The sequence below is a fragment of the Enhydra lutris genome, unplaced genomic scaffold, assembly GCF_002288905.1.
Source record: "Enhydra lutris kenyoni isolate GAN:26980312 unplaced genomic scaffold, ASM228890v2 scaffoldscaffold28, whole genome shotgun sequence".
NCBI classification, from domain to species: domain Eukaryota; kingdom Metazoa; phylum Chordata; class Mammalia; order Carnivora; family Mustelidae; genus Enhydra; species Enhydra lutris.
Window position 1 is genome coordinate 3,437,317 of NW_019154112.1, and position 17,282 is coordinate 3,454,598.

The 17,282-nt window shown below is 37.8% G+C and overlaps 1 protein-coding gene across 3 annotated transcripts; it reads left to right on the forward strand.

The window, feature by feature from the left end:
- The first annotated feature begins 359 nt into the window (after positions 1-359).
- LOC111152175 (SLA class II histocompatibility antigen, DQ haplotype D alpha chain-like) lies at positions 360-7,028 on the forward strand. Of its 3 annotated transcripts, XM_022510541.1 has the most exons (5): positions 360-472; positions 5,136-5,381; positions 5,831-6,112; positions 6,357-6,531; positions 6,706-6,772. In XM_022510541.1, exons 1-4 carry the CDS (start codon positions 397-399, stop codon positions 6,509-6,511), a joined length of 759 nt encoding a protein of 252 aa, XP_022366249.1. In that variant the 5' UTR covers positions 360-396; the 3' UTR covers positions 6,512-6,531; positions 6,706-6,772. The 3 variants fall into 3 exon arrangements, with proteins under 3 accessions (XP_022366249.1, XP_022366248.1, XP_022366250.1); XM_022510540.1 differs by having other exon boundaries at positions 6,357-7,028; XM_022510542.1 differs by lacking the exon at positions 360-472 and adding an exon at positions 3,315-3,342 and having other exon boundaries at positions 6,357-7,028.
- The last annotated feature ends 10,254 nt before the right edge of the window (positions 7,029-17,282 follow it).

Sequence of the window (17,282 nt, forward strand, 5' to 3'; positions counted from 1 at the left end):
GAATTTCTGGGGGTTGTCACCCAGAATATCCTGAAGAACACCATGTAAGGGATGATGTTATCTGTACACAAGGCTAATCAGAAATTTCCACCCCTCTTGCCACCAGCAAGCATACACACCTGTAAGAAGATTCTAATTTAATATCCTCCCTCCTTTTCTAAATAATTTCCCCAGGTCTACTCTGAATGGAGACTACATCACAAGGAGATTTCCCAATCCCTTCAGCTTTCTTTGTACAAACTCTTCAAGTGGCAACAGAGGTGTCATCATATAGGGGATTTTTCTGATTGGCGAGAACCTGACCTAGCAGGGTTTGGTTTGGGTGTCTTTAGATTCCCTTCTCATTTGGGTCCTTACCATTGCTCTGTCACTCAGAACAGCAACTTCAGAAATCACATGGAGAAAAGGATGATTCTGGGGATCCTCACTCTGACCACCATGATGGGTCCCTCTGGTGGTGAAGACATTGTGGGTGAGTGCACAGCTGAGGGATGTGGTTACTATATTTAGGAAATGGAATTGGAAGAGATAAAGATAGAGATTGGCATAGAAATAGTAGAGAATTTCAAAGGTGTTCTCAATATTAAACAGGTCTGAAAATTATGGTCATTCTTTCCTTCAGGAAACTGTAGATCCAACCCACCCTCTTTGCTACCTGTACTGTTGCAGAGTTCATCAAGGACATTATTCCTTTCTGCTATGAGATCCAGTGAATATAGCCTGCAGGGCTCAATGGCATTCACTTATGATTGCCCCAAAGATTAGAGATGTTTCCATGAGTAGATGTTTTGTTACTAAAAATTCATGAACTATTGTTTCCAAATGTCTCTGAACAACATTGAAGCTTTTTATGTGTTTCTTCTGAGTCTCACTTGGAGTAGAGTTCCATGAATTATATATACTATATAGATAAAAACAAGGGTGTACTCTTCTTTGTCTCAGATTTGCACACATTTTCATGCTGGAAACTGGCATGGGGGGACTAGGCAAACAAGCCCAGATGAATACCTGTAGACAAGTCGTTCTACCACATGACCTCATATATGTCACTTCACAAATAATAAAATAAAATATGTATTTAGAAATGCTTTTCCAATAATGAAGAAATAAGAGAAATGTCAATGCTCATTCCTGTTTCTTAATTGTTACTATTACAGGTGTGACTTAGTATTTTTAATTTTAATTCCAGGATATATTACAGTTTCAGATGTGCAATATAGTGACTCAACAGTTCCATATATTATTCAGTGCTCATCAAGATAAGTGTACTCTTAATCCCCTTCACTTGTTTCACCCATCCCCCCACCCACCTGACCCCTGGTAACCATCACTTTGTTCTTTGTAGTTAAGATTCTGGTTTGTTTTGTTTTGTTTTTTGGTCTTTTTTCTTCTTTGTTCATTAGTTTTATTTCTTAAATTCTACATGCGAATGAAATCAGATGGTAGTTGTCTTTCTCTGGCTGACTTATTTCACTTAACATTATGGCCTCTAGATCCATCCATGTTGTTACAAAGGCAAGATTTTATTATTTTTATGGCTGAATATTATGCCATTATAGATAGATGATAGATAGGTAGATAATAGATGATAGATAGATAGATGACTGATAGATAGACACTGTATCTTCTTTTTTTTTTAAGATTTTATTTATTTATTTGACAGAGATCACAAGTAGGCAGAGAGGCAGGCAGAGAGAAAGGAGGAAGCAGGCTCCCTGCTAGGCAGAGAGCCCCACATGGGGCTCGATCCCAGGACCCTGGGATCATGACCCAGGCCAAAGGCAGAGGCTTTAACCCACTGAGCCACCCAGGTGCCCCGACACTGTATCTTCTTTATCCTTCATCTATTGATGGACACTTGGGCTGTCCATAATTTTTATCTTTAACAAAGTAGAGAATATCTTTATTTTTATTTAAAAATTGAGAAATTGGGGCGCCTGGGTGGCTCAGTGGGTTAAGCCTCTACCTTCAGCTCAGGTCATGATCCTGGGGTGCTGGGATTGAGCCCCGCATCGGGCTCTCTGCTCAGCAGGGAGCCTGCTTCCTCCTCTCTCTCTGCCTGCCTTTCTGCCTACTTGTGATCTCTCTATCCAATAAATAAATAAAATCTTTAAAAAAATTGAGAAATTTATGATTAAAAACTCCATTAATTAAATTATATTATCCTTAAATTGTCAACTCAAATTACCTATACTTCATTCTATCTAATGGATACCCCTTCGGAGGAAAACTGGACAAGCACACACTAATTATTTAATCCCTCCAGCTCTTCTACCTTCACTGTCTACCTCTTCCCACATTCTTTTCATGAATTACTTTATCATCCTTTCCTTCCAGAATCTATCCCAGCCCTATACTTGTTGTTTAATTTTTTAGGATTTATTTATTTATTTAAAAGAGAGAGAGAGAGAGAGAGAAAGAGAGAGTGTCAGCCCATGAGTGGGAACAGGTAGAGAAAGAGAATCTCAAGTAGATTCCCTAGTGAGCATAGGACCCAATGTGGGGCTTGGTCCCACAACCCTGAGATGATGACCTGAGCTGAAGCCAAGAGGTGGCTCTTAACAGACTGAGCCACACAGCTTCCTTCTGTTTTATTGACACAGAAAGTTCACTTATAATAACCAAAGTAGAAAAAATAAATTGTTAAGTAAAATGGAGCATGCTCTAATTTTCACCAACATTGTTAACCATGACTACTCCCATTCTAATTTCATTCGGTGGTTTCACTTGCTTCTCCGAGAACTTCTAATTTCCTTTCTTCAGTGTTACACCAGAGTGCCCTGGCCAGGCTCAACTTACCCATTAGATACAGCTAGGGCAGTCCCAAGAGTATGTGTTGCTTGTAGGGCACCTGTGAAAATGTTCTAATTTCTTTTAAATTTAAAAGAAAAAAATGAACTTTTAGAGTACAGGAAGACATTTTAATTTTTAATTAAGTTTGCATTATATTTGTCTTTGGACCAATGCAATCACAAAATATGATTTTTAATATTTTAATGGAGAAAGGGGCCCGTGAAAGTGATAGTGTTTAAGCTTGCAAGTCATAATACACCCTTGGTTACTACTGATTACTTCCATATTGTTCTGCTACTTCTGTGTCTGTCAGTCTCTACTCCCCCAAATTTCTCTGATCCTCAAGAATAGCAATTGACATTCAATACACACTTTTGAGCACACAGTGAGATAACTTTTGGAGATTCAAAGATAAAAGAACATATTATCTGCCCCCTGGTGCAGGAAAGCAGAAGGACCATTGCTGTGCAGGACTGTGGACTCAGCTGAGACTGAAACTACAAAAGTGAACTGCTTCCAGTTGGCCCAGCAGAGTGATGTTCATCAATGGTTGGCAATCCAGGACAAGTACTGGATGAAAACAATAACTGCATATTTGAAAAAGGAGTCAAGGATAAAGTATAGAGGATTAAGAGGCTTTAGTGAAGGGTCTTTTTTTTTTTTTAATTTGACAGGCAGAGAGGCAGGCGGCAGGGCAGGGTGGGGGGAGCAGGCTCCCCACCAAAGCAAAGAGCCCGATGTGGGACTCGATCCCAGGACCCCGGGATCACGACCTGAGCCAAAGGCAGCAGATTAACCCACTGAGCCACCCAGGCGCCCAGTGGAGGGTCTTAAGTAATCAACCAAGGGGGTCATACTGGGCAGAGAAGAGAGTGAGCTGGATGAGGTATAGATAAATTCAGAGAGCAAGACACTGGGATGGAGGTGCTGATGGGTATAATGTGATAAAAAATGTGTTCAATGAGAGAACTTAGCTAAAATGTTGGTAACTAAGCAGGAACTTGGAGAAGGAATTGGAGGTGTCCAGGAAATCTATAAAGAGAACTTTGTTTCAAGGAGAAAGACCTCTGCAAAGACCAAGGAACATGAATGAATAACAAACTTTGGTTTGCCTGCTGAGGTATTGCGGAGGAAGTGGGACCATAAGACAGCTGCTGTTCCCTTCAGGGTCTCACCACAGCTTCCTGTCGTTGTTCCCACACTCACTTGGCTCTACTGTCAGCAATAAGCTCCTTGAAAACCATGGTGACTGGTGTTTTACTCCCTGCTCCTCATGATGTCTGACATCTCGCTGATGTTCCGTAAATGAGGAGGAACATAAAGAGGAGGAACATAAAGTGTTTAAAACAACAACAACAATGTGTATTTCTTCACAAAATTGTCCAGTTAGCCTCAACTGAGTGGAGTCCTACTGCTGCCATTCTACTTTGGCTTCCTCACACAAGGACATTGTCCATTTGAGGAAAAGGGCCATAGTTTGCCTGGAATCCTAAACAGATAGAAATGTTGAGTCAGAATAATGAGAGAAGTTTAGTAACCTCCTCAAAGGGAAAAAAAGGGGGGTGGGGGGAGTTGGGAGTGAAAAAATAAAATCTAATAAAGCTTACACTTTGTATTTCTGATGAAATCAAGTGCTCTTCTCTGAGGATTACTATTGTTAAAACAGTGACCTTAGAAGCATTGTTTATTTTGTATATACTTTGTAATATTGTCATACAATTTCTTTTACCCTATAATAGTTAAGAAACTCTTTTAAAATAATATGGTTCTGTGTACTTTTCTTTGGAAAAATAAGAAGTAGAAGGAGGAACAGAAAGAGGGGGGAGGAGTAGGAGGAAGGAAAGGAAGGTTGGAGAGAGAAAATGTTCTGCTCTGAACCAGTCCTGTGGGGAGGGGAATCAAAATGTATGTGTTATTAACTCATGAAAGAATTAAGAAACAGATAAAATTTATGAAGCTGAGGGAAGGAAAGTGAATTTCTGAGAAAGGAAGATAAGCTGTGATAATTTATTCATTCCTTCATTCATTTTATTATAATATTTATTATAAACCTACTGAGTGTACCAGGTGCTAAACTAGGTACACAGGGATTAGCAGTAACAAGGCTGTTGTAATTCTGCTCTTGTAGAGCCTACATGACACTGGAAAAGCAGACTTTATTCTAACTGGACAACTACCAACACTGAGGGAGCAGAGGGTGGTGCTGGGAAATATGCCTAAGGACTATGCCAAAGATGAAGCCCACTATATTTGAAAGCCAGTTTCTTCTGTCACTTGGTTTAATAAGGCTCTTTTCTCCCTCTGTTTTCTACTTCCTGCTCCTCGCCCTTACTGACCAACAGATCACGTTGCTTCCTATGGCATAAATGTCTACCAGTCTTATGGTCCCTCTGGCCAGTTCACCCATGAATTTGATGGAGATGAGGAATTCTATGTGGACTTGGAGAAGAAGGAAACTGTCTGGCAGCTGCCTGTGTTTAGTACATTTGGAAGTTTTGACCCACAAGGTGCAATGAGAAACTTGGCAATAGCAAAACAAAACTTGAACATCCTGATTAAACTCTACAACTATACCGCTGCTACCAATGGTAACTATCTACCACTCTGCCTCTCTTTACTGAATCTATCCCTACATATCAGGTCTCTTTCCCTTTCTCCCTATGATAGATACACTTGACTGCTTTCCAAGGATCTTTCCCAGATCTTCTCATAGTAATTACTGAACACTCATTATCTGCTATCTCAAAACTTAAATATTGTCATGTAATACAAGGACCCTAACTCCCATACCGTGTTCCTTGAACCCCTGAAAGAGAAGTCTTATAGATCTACCACTTTAGTAAGCATGCCCACAGAGGGAAGGGCACAAGGACAAAATACAGGCAGTGTGTAGATAACATTTCCCAAGCAGAAGGTAAGTAAGAACTCTTCTACCATCAGATGGAGAACTGTTGGTGGACGGGCTCTGCAGGACACAGTGCAGAACCTGAGGGCAGAGCTCTTTGCAATTCATATCAGTGCTGCTTCCTCACCACAGAGGTTCCTGAGATGGCTCTGTTTCCCAAGTCTCCTGTGAGTCTGGGTCAGCCCAACACCCTCATCTGTCTTGTGGACAACATCTTTCCTCCTGTGATCAATGTCACGTGGTTGAAGAACAGGCACTCAATCACAGAAGGTGTTTCTGAAACCAGCTTCCTCGCCAAGAAGGATCATTCCTTCCTAAAGTTCAGTTACCTCACCTTCCTCCCTTCTGCTGATGATATTTATGACTGCAAGGTGGAGCACTGGGGCCTGGATGAACCACTTCTGAAGCACTGGGGTATGAATGAATTCCACCCCCTTGGCACCTTCTTTCTCTATCAAGTTCAGAATATCCTGCCCCTGAGCCTGTGAATCTCATGTTTTCTATACCTTAAAGGTTTCAAATAATAGACTTCACCCTCTTCCTTAACCATGGTGCCCTAAGTCCTCATAGAACAAAAACCATTCCTCCTGCTCCAACCCACACACATGTACATGAACCAACACTCTGTCTTCTGACGTCCACAACCTCATTTTCACAGAACCTGAAATTCCAGCCCCTATGTCAGAGCTGACAGAGACTGTGGTCTGTGCCCTGGGGTTGGCTGTGGGCCTTGTGGGCATTGTGGTGGGCACAGTCTTCATTATCCAAGGCCTGCGCTCAAGCAGTGCTTCCAGACATCAAGGACCCTTGTGAGCCGCACCCTAGAAAGGAAGGTAAGCGTTCAGATTTGTCAGAGCTGAGAGCTGGAGACACAGCACAGGAGGAAGGAAACTGGGAGGAATTTGTGGACACAGATACGGTTGAAAGGTTGTAGGAGTCTGGGGGAGGGCATGATGACAGCACAGGAGCCCCCTAGGATCAACCACCCCATGTCTGTCCTATTGCAGGAGCACCGCATGTCCGCCGACCAGAGCAGAAGAGTGGACTTGATAGGTGACCTGGCACTATTGCCTCGTCCAGCTCACCGTATTCCTTCTCTCTCCAATGCTCCTCCTCTCACCTCTTTTCTGGAACTTAAGGTCCTCCTATATCCTCTGAGAGCTCACATGCCCTTTGGAATTCTGTCCCTTGAATGCCTGATTTTTTTTTTTCTTTTCTCAGTTGTTACCTACAGTGAGCTGTCTGGGATAGTCCATCCAGTTCCCTGATTCTTTGTAACCCTGATCCATTATTCCCATGGAAATAATAAATTTCCCTTTATGAGATCTTTCAGTAAAACTTTCCTGTCTGTCATCTCAGGGCTGACTAGAGCTGTGGCCCCTTATGCCTCAGGTCCACTTAATCTCACTTTCCAGATTATTTTCATGGCCAGTTACACGGGATCAAGCAAGTATAGACTGATAATATTTTGATATTATAGCTGATGTTAATATTTTCTCTTCCTATTATTCCCACACTGGGGCACTACCACTCTCTTCCCAATTCAGACATTAATGAAAGTAATATTAGAACTGTGTCCTCTGTATAGACTCTTTATAGAAGAAATACAAAAATGAAGAAATAAGCTCATACTCATTTAATATAGTTTTTAAAAGTTATGACAGAGAAATAAGTTGGAATAATGGAATTTTGAATTTCAAAGTACCAAAAGTCAAAATTGTTTTCCAAAACTTGAAAATTTCAATTTGTGAAGAATGATTGATAGTAGGACCAGCATTCCTCTCCCTTACTCATCCAGGAGAAGATAAGAATTCTTTAGGCAGGAAAAGAAATGGAAGTCAGTCAGGAGAGGTTAGAATAAGAACATAAGGTCCATATCTAAGAAGAACCAAATACTTTATTTTTACTTAGGGATAGTAGCAACAGGAAGAGGAATGGGAGTAGAAACCACAGGAGTATTTAAGTTTCTGAGAACACAGGTGCAGTTTGCCTCACCTGCTACATGAACCCCTGCTAGATAAGCACAGAGACTTTCCTGTACCACCATGGCATGTCAGGGACACTAGAGTGAATATAGCTGCAGGATGTTTCTAGGCAGATCAGTTTAGATCAGTGAATCCCCATGTAGCCCTGTGCACCCTAGCAAAACACTCCAATAACCCCAGCCCCCTGTCTCTCACCCCTCACCCCTCCTGGTCAAGGAAAGAATGAGCCTATAGGAGAGAAATCCCAGGAGGGACAACATGGTGGAGATAATGTACTGGCAGCTATGGATGCTGCATCTTCTTCTAGGTTCATTGTCTCCTAGTGCAAACTCTGGCAGAGGAAATGGATCTACAGATGGAATTCCCTGGCTTTCCTGAGTGTGTCCACGACTTTACTCTTGAATGTGTATGTCACTTGACTTGGAGTCATTTTGCCCTTTGAAATTGTTTTAGGCATAATTTTGCCCTGGTCTTTTCACTCTGTACCTGCTGTGTCCATACATTTTATCTAACACACTATTATGGAATTGCTGTGAAATGTATGAGGCTGTTCCTGTCCATGCCTCCCTGCATGAATGAGCTTAAAGTATAATTGGGAGAAAAAAACATAATTTTCATACAATAGTTGATACTTCATAGTTTGATGGAAAGAAACCTAAATTCAATTCAGGATTTAGCAATTTATAGCTAGTATTTTAAACATGATAACACAGAATAAATATATTCTGAGTTATATATTTCTTATCCATAATAGAGAAGTGATAATACTTTCTTGCAGTTTCAACACACTTTGAAAAATCTTGATATTTAGGCTGTACAAATACATAAGAAAACATTGCTAGTTCTATCCATAATTAATTTATTAAAAAGGATGGATCATATCATATAGAAAGGATTTCTGTTTTTCTGAGTCCTTTAATGATGTAGGAGATTCAAAAATGCAGCTATGAATTAATTTCTTTTCATGAGTTAATGAGAGGATTTTTTTTCAGAAACTCTGAGATATTGAGATTGTGTTAAGCTAAGAGAACAGATAGAGTATAGCAGTCAGTGACATATCACTGGTGGAGGGTTGTTAAAAGAATTATTAGAACAAAAAGTTGAAATATTTGACTTTTGGTTTTCAATCTCTAATAAAAGATGTATTTCCCCCATTATGGCATATAAATTTTTTGACAAAGTATGTTATATGTAAGCGATCTTATGCATGTTTACTTTGAGGGGAAGTGGGAAAGATTCAAGGAGAAAAGGCTACCTGTGGGGTAGAAAGAAGAAAATAATTAAAAATTCAGGCTAGGAATTGATAAATTTGGCTCAGAGGTTATCATGAAAATATAAGTAATAGAACACATGATTTTAGGCCAGTGAAACTACTCTGTATGATACTATAATGGCAGACACATGCCATTACACATTTATTCAAACACACAGAATCTACACCAAAATGAACCCTAATGTAAACTATGAACTTTGGGTGATAATAATCTGTCAATGTAGTGTCATCAACTGTAATAAATATACCCCTCTGGTAGGGGATATTGATAGTAGGGGAAGCTGCGCTTAGTGGGGACAAGGATATCTGTGTACTTTCCACTCAATTTTGCTATGAACATAAAACTACTATAAAATAAAGTGTATTAAAAAACAAAACAAAACAAACAAACAAACAAAAAGCAGCAGGATGCCTGGGTGGCTCAGTCAGTTAAATGGTTAAGCATCTGCCTTTGGCTCAGGTCATGATCCCAGGGTCCCGGGATCAGTTCCCTCACCCAGTCCCTTCCTCAGTGGGTATCCTTCTTCTTCTGCCTGCCACTCCCCCTGCTTGTGTGCTTCCTTTTACTGAAAAATAAATAAATAAACAATCTTTTAAAAAATAAAACAGAAAATGTTAGCAATTAAGGTATCAAATGTATAAAATAGAAATTTTACTATAAAAAAATAGATCACCTGAAAATGCACAAATGTACTCAGGAAGAGTTTTTGGCACTAGGCTTTCAAATTAATGTTATATAAACTTAAATGACTCACGAGGTGAGAACCCAGGAATTTGGACATTGTGTGTGTGTGTGTGTGTGTGTGTGTGTGTGTGAGTGTGTGTGTGAGTGTGTGTGTGTTATTCTAAGAGTTATATTAAATCTCACGACTAGTGTTCCAGGAATAGACAAATGTTGACCTACTCAGACTCTTTCCCAAGAAATACTGACAAAAACAAATTTAATGGAAGTTGCCTTTTATTAAGGGGATTCATTCATAAAGTCTTCAATAATTTTAAAATGGAATTAAAATTGTTTCTTAAGAAAAGAGCAATAATTTCATTCTATCAGCTAAAAGTTAAAAAGGATCACCATATGACATTACTATAAACAAAGTTAGATATCAATCCTCATGATATTAAAATATGATTCTGAAAAAAATTATTTGAGTTATTTGAACTATTTCTGGTTGTGTACATAAGTGTGACTTTATTAATATTTAATATTAATATCATACTATTTTAAAATACACAATTAGAAAATCACATTTTTTCAGCAAATAATTTGCAAGAAAAATAGAAAACAGAAAAACTTCACATTAAAAAGTACTGAATACATATCAATCAAATGTTAGGCTTTGTTTGGATGCATATTCGAACAAAACAACTATTAAAAATTCTTTTGAGACAATCACAAAAATTGAACACTGACTGTATTAGAATTATTTTTTCTAATTTTAGGGGTGGTAATGGCAATGTTATATTTCTAAAAAGTCATTATATTTTAGATTTTTATAATAAAATATTCATCAAGAACATGATATGATGTGTAAGGTAATTTCAAAATAATCCAGGATATGTGTAAGATTAAGTATGTGGGTTTACAAAATTATCGATGAATTAATAATTATTAAAGTCATATTGCATGGCACTATTGTCTTCACTACTATATATAGTTGAAATTTTCCATAACACAACATTTTTTCAAGAATATTCCAAGAAAGACAAAAAAAAATAAAATACACAGAGAGGCTTTCTTTTGAAGTTACTTTGGTTTTGAAGGTTTCCCTCATTTTTTCCCAGTTAGGAAAATGTGAGTAACCAAATCCTCCTCCAGACCACTGACCTCCCAGAAATGTAACACAAAAGAATATGTATGTCACAAGAAATAAGAGTAAAGGAAACCAAAGTAATGTTCACTATATTATTGGCTGACCTAAGCCCCAAATTTGTTAATATATACACTAATTTAATTAGTAATGCAAAAATAAAAATGGTCATTGAATACCAGTGCTGTGATACATACCATGCTATGTTCTGTGTGTATTAAAATAATGTAAAAGAAGATACATTCATTGTTTTCACAGAATTTACATTTCAGTGGGAAGAAATATACATATATAAAATTCCACTAATGTATAATTATAAACTCTAAGAATTCATAAAGGAAAAGAACAAGGTGACATGAGACTAATGAACAAAAGACAAGCATAATTTGGTGGAGGTTAGAGAAGGTTTGAATAAATACCTGGGATGAAATAGATATTGTATAGTATGTAAAGCAAAAAACTAATAATAATCCAATTAAATAGAAATAATGGACTTGAACTATACTTTGGACCAAATGGACCCAATAAACATTTTAGTGATCTAAATAACATTTTTCCAAGAAAGGCATTCAAATGTCCAACTGGTACATGAAAAAGAGTTCAACATCATTAATAATTAGAGAAATAAAAATCAAACCCACAATGAAATATGACCTCACACTCGTCAGAATGGCTATCATCAAGAAAATAAGAAATAACAAGTGTTGATAAGGATATGGAGATAAAGGAACCATTATATACTGTTGGTGGGAATGTAAATTGGCTCAACCCTATAATATGGAGGTTCCTCAAAAAATTGAGATATCTGCAGCTTCATATCCATTGCAACTTTATTTACCATACCCAAGACATGGAAACAATTTAAATGTCCACCAATGATGAAGGGCTAAAGCAAATGTTACATACACACACACATACACACCACACAACTGAATACCTCTCAGCCATAAGAAAGAATGAAATCTTGCCATTTGTGACAACATGGATAGACCTTAAATGTATTATGCTAAACGAAATAAGACAGAGAAAGGAAGACAAATACCGTACATTTTCATTTATATATGAAATCTAAAAAATAAAACAAATGAAAAAACAAAACCAGACTCCTAGATATAGAGAAAAGATTGATGGTTGCCAGAGGAGAGGGGGGTTTGGTTGGTGGGCAAAATGGGTGAAAGTATCAAAAGGAATAAATTTCCAGTTATAAAATAAATAAATCATGAGGATGTAGTGTCCAGCACAGGGACTATAGACAGTAATACTGTATTCTTTGTATGGTGACATGTGGTAACTAGACTTATTAAACTGATCATTTCATAATGCATGTAAATGTTGAATTACTATATTGTACACCTGAAACACATATAGTATCATATATCAGTTATACCTGAATTAATTTTGTATGGTGACAGATGTTAACTAGTCTCATTGTAGTGATCATTTCACAAGATATACAAATATTACATCATGTTGTACACCTGAAAATAATATAATGCTATGTCAATTATACCTCAAGAAAAAAGAATGACTGTTTTAACTTTGAAGAAAATTTCTTGGCAACAATTTTTTGGATATAAAACCAAATGCACAAGCAACAAAAACAAAAATAAACAAGTGGGACTACATAAAATTTTAAAACTTCTGCACAGCCAATCAGCCAAATGCAAAGGCAACCTATGGAATGTGAAAAAAAAAATTGTAAACCATCTATCTGACAAGAGGTTGATGTAAGGTTACCCATACAAATCAAGAACAAGGTAAACAAACTGATTTAAAAGTGAGAAGAGGAGAACTTCCAGGGAACAGGGCAGAGTAGGAGGATCTTAGTCTCACTTCATCCCATGGATACAACTAAATAACATCCACATCATTGTAAATAACCCAGAAAATCATGTGGAGTCTGGCAAAAAAGACTCTCCACAGAAAAATGAAAAGATACCACATCCAAGAAACAAGGAAGGGCAGAGATGCTGTTGGGAACTAAATGGAAACACAGGACTATCCACAGGAGGAAGGATGCTGTGGGCCCCAAGAGGGGAGAGAAGCAGACCCTTCACACCAGGCACTCTAGGCACATGGAACCCACACAGGGAAGACAAATCCCCATAACATTTGACTTTAAAAACCAGAATGACACAATTTTGTGAGTTCTTATAATCAGTAAAGCTTAACACCTAGAACTTTAAAAATCAGCAGGCTTGGCTCCTGGGGAGCCAGAGGACAATAGGAAACTGGGTCTTTGTCCTTAAAGAGCAATACAGCACACAACCCTGTGAAGATACAGCATGCAAGCAGCAGTTTGAAAACAGCCTGGGGTATACAGGAGGGATTTTTCTTTACTAATCACAGACCAGGTGCTGGAGTGGCAGGGATGTTGGGGAGACTTCTTCAAGAACAAAAGAGCTGGTGGTTCCCATTTCCATCTCTTACCCTTCACACTAGACACACAGACAACCCATTAGAACCAGAGTAACAACAAACTTGCTACCTAACTTGCTAACCATGTGCCCCACCTCCACATTCTTTTATGGATGCAACCCTTCAACCAGACCTCATCATCAGGATCCCTCCACATCAGACATATACAAACTTTGATAACACCTCACATCCTGTCCCACCTTCTCCTGTGGACCTACCCCTTGCAGGTAAGGAGAACCTCTATAGATGACTGACCGGAAAGATAGAGCAGACAAAACACAACAGAAAACAGACAGCACACACCAGAAACACTCCCTGAATTGGCAGGCCCTGAACACAATATGACCTCTTCATGAAGCCATTATTCTCAGAAGCAGGAAATATATTAGACTATTCTAACACAGAGAAGAAGAAGAAGAAGGCAGAAGCCTAGACAAAGTGCCAAGACAGAGGAAATCATCCTAAATGAAATATCAAGATAAGGTCATGATCAGAGATCTAAGTGAAACAGGTATAATTAATATGTCTTGTGGAGAATTTAAAGCAACAATCCTAAGGATACTCTCTGGACTTGAGAAAAGAATGGAAGACTTCAGGGAGGCTCTTATCACAGAGATAAAAGAGTTAAAAAGGAATCAGTCAGGAATGAAAAATGCAGTAACTGAAATTGGGAACAGGATGGATGCAGTGAACACAAGGCTGAAAGAAGTAGAGGAACAAATACAAGATATAGAACACAAATAAATGGAATATAATGAAGCTGAACAAAAGAGAGAAAAAAATATTATGGAACACAAGAACAGACTTAGGGAACTTAAGGAACTTCATGATTCTATAAAATGTAATAACACTAAGATTACAGAAGTCCCAAAAGAATAGAGAAGAGGGGGGAGAAAATTTTTTTGAGGACATATTAGCTGAAAACTTCCCTAATCTGGGGAAGGAAACAGACATCTACATCCAGGAAGCACAGAGAACTCCCATCAAAATCAATAAAAGCAGGTCAACACCAAGACATATTGTAATTAAATTTGCAAAATATAGCAATAAAAGAATCTTAAAACTAGCAAGACAAAAGTAGTTAACTTACTATAAGGGTAGTTAGAGATATCGCAACAGAAATTTAGCCATCCACAAAAGAGTGGCATGATATGCTCATTTGAATGGGGAAAATATGTGGTCAAGAATATTCTATTCAGCAAAACTATCATTCAGAACAGAGAAGAGATAAAGAGTTCCCCAGACAAACAACTACTACAGGAGTTTATGACCACTAAATCAGCCCTGAAAGAAATATGAAGGGGGACTTTTTGAGTGGAAAGACCAAAACTGATAAAGACAAGAAAGGAACAGAGAAAATCTGCAGAAACAAAGAAAAAACAAATAAAATGACAATAAATACATATCTATCAATAGTTACTCTGAATATAAATGGACTAAATGCTCCAATCAAAAGACATAAGGTGTCATAATGGATTAAAAAAACAAGACCTATTTATATGCTGCTTACAGGAGACTCATTTTAGACCTAACCACAACTGCAGATTGAAAATGAAGGGATGGAGAAATATTTGTCATGCAAATGAATGTCAAAAGAAACCTAGAGTAGCAATGTTTACATTCAATAAAGTAGACTTTAATCCAAAGACTATAACAAGAGATGAAGAAGGACACTATATCATAATAAAGGAGACAATCCATTAAGAAGATCTAACAATTGTTGGGGCGCCCGGGTGGCTCAGTGGGTTAAAACCTCTGCTTTCAGCTCAGGTCATGATCCCAGGGTCCTGGGATCGAGCCCCATATCGGGCTCTCTGCTCGGCAGGAAGCCTGCTTTCCTTCCTCTCTCTGCCTGCCTCTCTGCCTACTTGTGATCTCTGTCTGTCAAATAAATTTTAAAAAATAATAATAAAATTCAAAAAATTTTAAAATTTAAAAAAAAAGAAGATCTAACAATTGTAAATATTTATGCCCCCAACAGGATTGGACAAATATACAAATCAATAACAAACATAAGGGAACTAACTGATAATAATACAATAATTGTAAGGAACTTTCATCAATGGACAGATCATCTAAGTGGAAAATGAAGAAGAAACAAGTATTTTTTAAGATTTTATTTTTTTATTTGACAGAAAAAAGAGAGATCACAAGTAGATAGAGCAGCAGGCAAAGAAAGATGGGGAAGCAGGCTCCCTGCTGAGCAGAGAGTCCCATTCAGTCCTCCATCCCAGGACCCTAAGATCATGACCTGAGCTGAAGGCATTGGCTTAACCCACTGAGCCACTCAGGCGCCCCAAGAAACAAGAGCTTTGAGTGACACACTGGACCAGATGGACTTAAGAGATATATTCAGAACACTCTATCCTAAAACAGCAGAATACACATTCTCATCAAGGGCACATGGGACATTCTCCAGAACAGATCATATATGAGGTCACAATTCAGGCCTCAACAAGAACCAAAAAAAAAAAAAACATATCATATCATCATATTTTCTGGCCAGAATGCTATGAAACTTGAAGTCAACCATAAGAAAAAATTTGAAAAGACCAAAAATTCATGGAGGTTAAACACCATGCTACTAAACAATGAATGGCTCAACCAGGAAATCAAAGAAAAAATAAAATATATATGGAAACAGATGAAAATGAAAATGCAATTATCCAAAACTTTTCAGATGTAGCAAAAGTAGACCAGGGTGCCTGGGTGGCTCAGTGGGTTAAAGCCTCTGCCTTCGGCTCGGGTCATGATCCCAGGGTCCTGGGATCGAGCCCCGCATCGGGCTCTCTGTTCAGCGGGGAGCCTGCTTCCTCCTCTCTCTCTGCCTGCCTCTCTGCCTCCTTGTGATTTCTGTCTGTCAAATAAATAAATAAATCTTAAAAAAAAAAAAAAAAAGTAGACCTAAGAGGGAAGTATATAACAGTACAGGCCTACCTTAACAAGCAAGAAAAATGTCAAATAAATAACCTAACCTTACACCTACAGGAGCTTACACCTAAAGGAAAAAGACCAACACACAATGCCTAAAGTCTAAAGCAGAAGAAAGGAAATAATAAAGATTAAAGCAGAAATAAGTTACATAGAAACTGGAAAAAAATTTTTAAAAAAGAACAGATCAATGAAACCAGGAGCTAGTTCTTTGGAAAAATTTGTAAAATTGATAAACCTTTAGCCAGATTCATCAAAAAAGAAAACAGAAGGGACCCAAATTAAAAAATCACAAATGAGAGATGAGAAATAACCACAACTACAGAAATACAAGCAATTATAGGTGAATATTATGAAAAACTATATACCAAAAAATTAACAACCTGGAAGAAATGGATAAATTCCTAGAAACATATAAACTACCAAAACTGAAACAAGAAGAAACAGATAGCTTAAACAGACCCAAAGCCACCAAACAATTTAATCAGTAATCAAAAAATCTCCAAAAAAGAAACCCCAGAAGTCCAAAGCCAGAATAGGAAAATTCTACCAGACATTTAAAGAAGAGTTAATACCTATTCTTAAACTATTCCAAAAAATACAAATGGAAGGAACACTTTCAAATTCATTCTATGAAGCAAGCAAAATCCCGATACCAAAACCAAAGAAAAAGTACACTAAAAAAGAGGAGTATGGGCTAAAATCCCTGAAGAACATGGATGCAAAAATTCCCCCATAAAATACTAGCACACCAAATCCAACAGTACATTAAAAGAATCATGTCACCATGATCAAGTGGGATTTATTCCTGGGCTGCAAGAGTGGTTCACTATTCACAAGCCAAACAATGTGATACACCACATTAATAAAAGAAAGGATAAGAACCATATGATCTTCCCAATAGATGCCAAAAAAGCATTTCACAAAGTACATCTATTCATGATAAAAATACTCAACAAAGTAAGATTACAAGGAATAAACCTCAGCATCATAAAGGCCATATATGGAAAAAAAAAAACACTCCTAATATCATCCTCAATGGGGAAAAATTAAAAGCTTTTCCTCTACGGGCAGGAAGAAGACAGGAATGTCTACCCTCAGAACTGTTATTTAACAAAGTATTGGGAGTCTTAGCTATGTCAATCAGACATAGAAAGGCAACCAAATTG

Excerpts from the sequence above, each read along its gene's own strand:
- LOC111152175 (XM_022510540.1), top strand. The coding sequence starts at position 397 with ATGGAGAAAAGGATGATTCTGGGGATCCTCACTCTGACCACCATGATG. Across the intron at positions 473-5,135 it reads TGGTGGTGAAGACATTGTGG|ATCACGTTGCTTCCTATGGC; the intron begins GTGAGTGCACAG and ends ACTGACCAACAG. Across the intron at positions 6,113-6,356 it reads ACCACTTCTGAAGCACTGGG|AACCTGAAATTCCAGCCCCT; the intron begins GTATGAATGAAT and ends TCATTTTCACAG.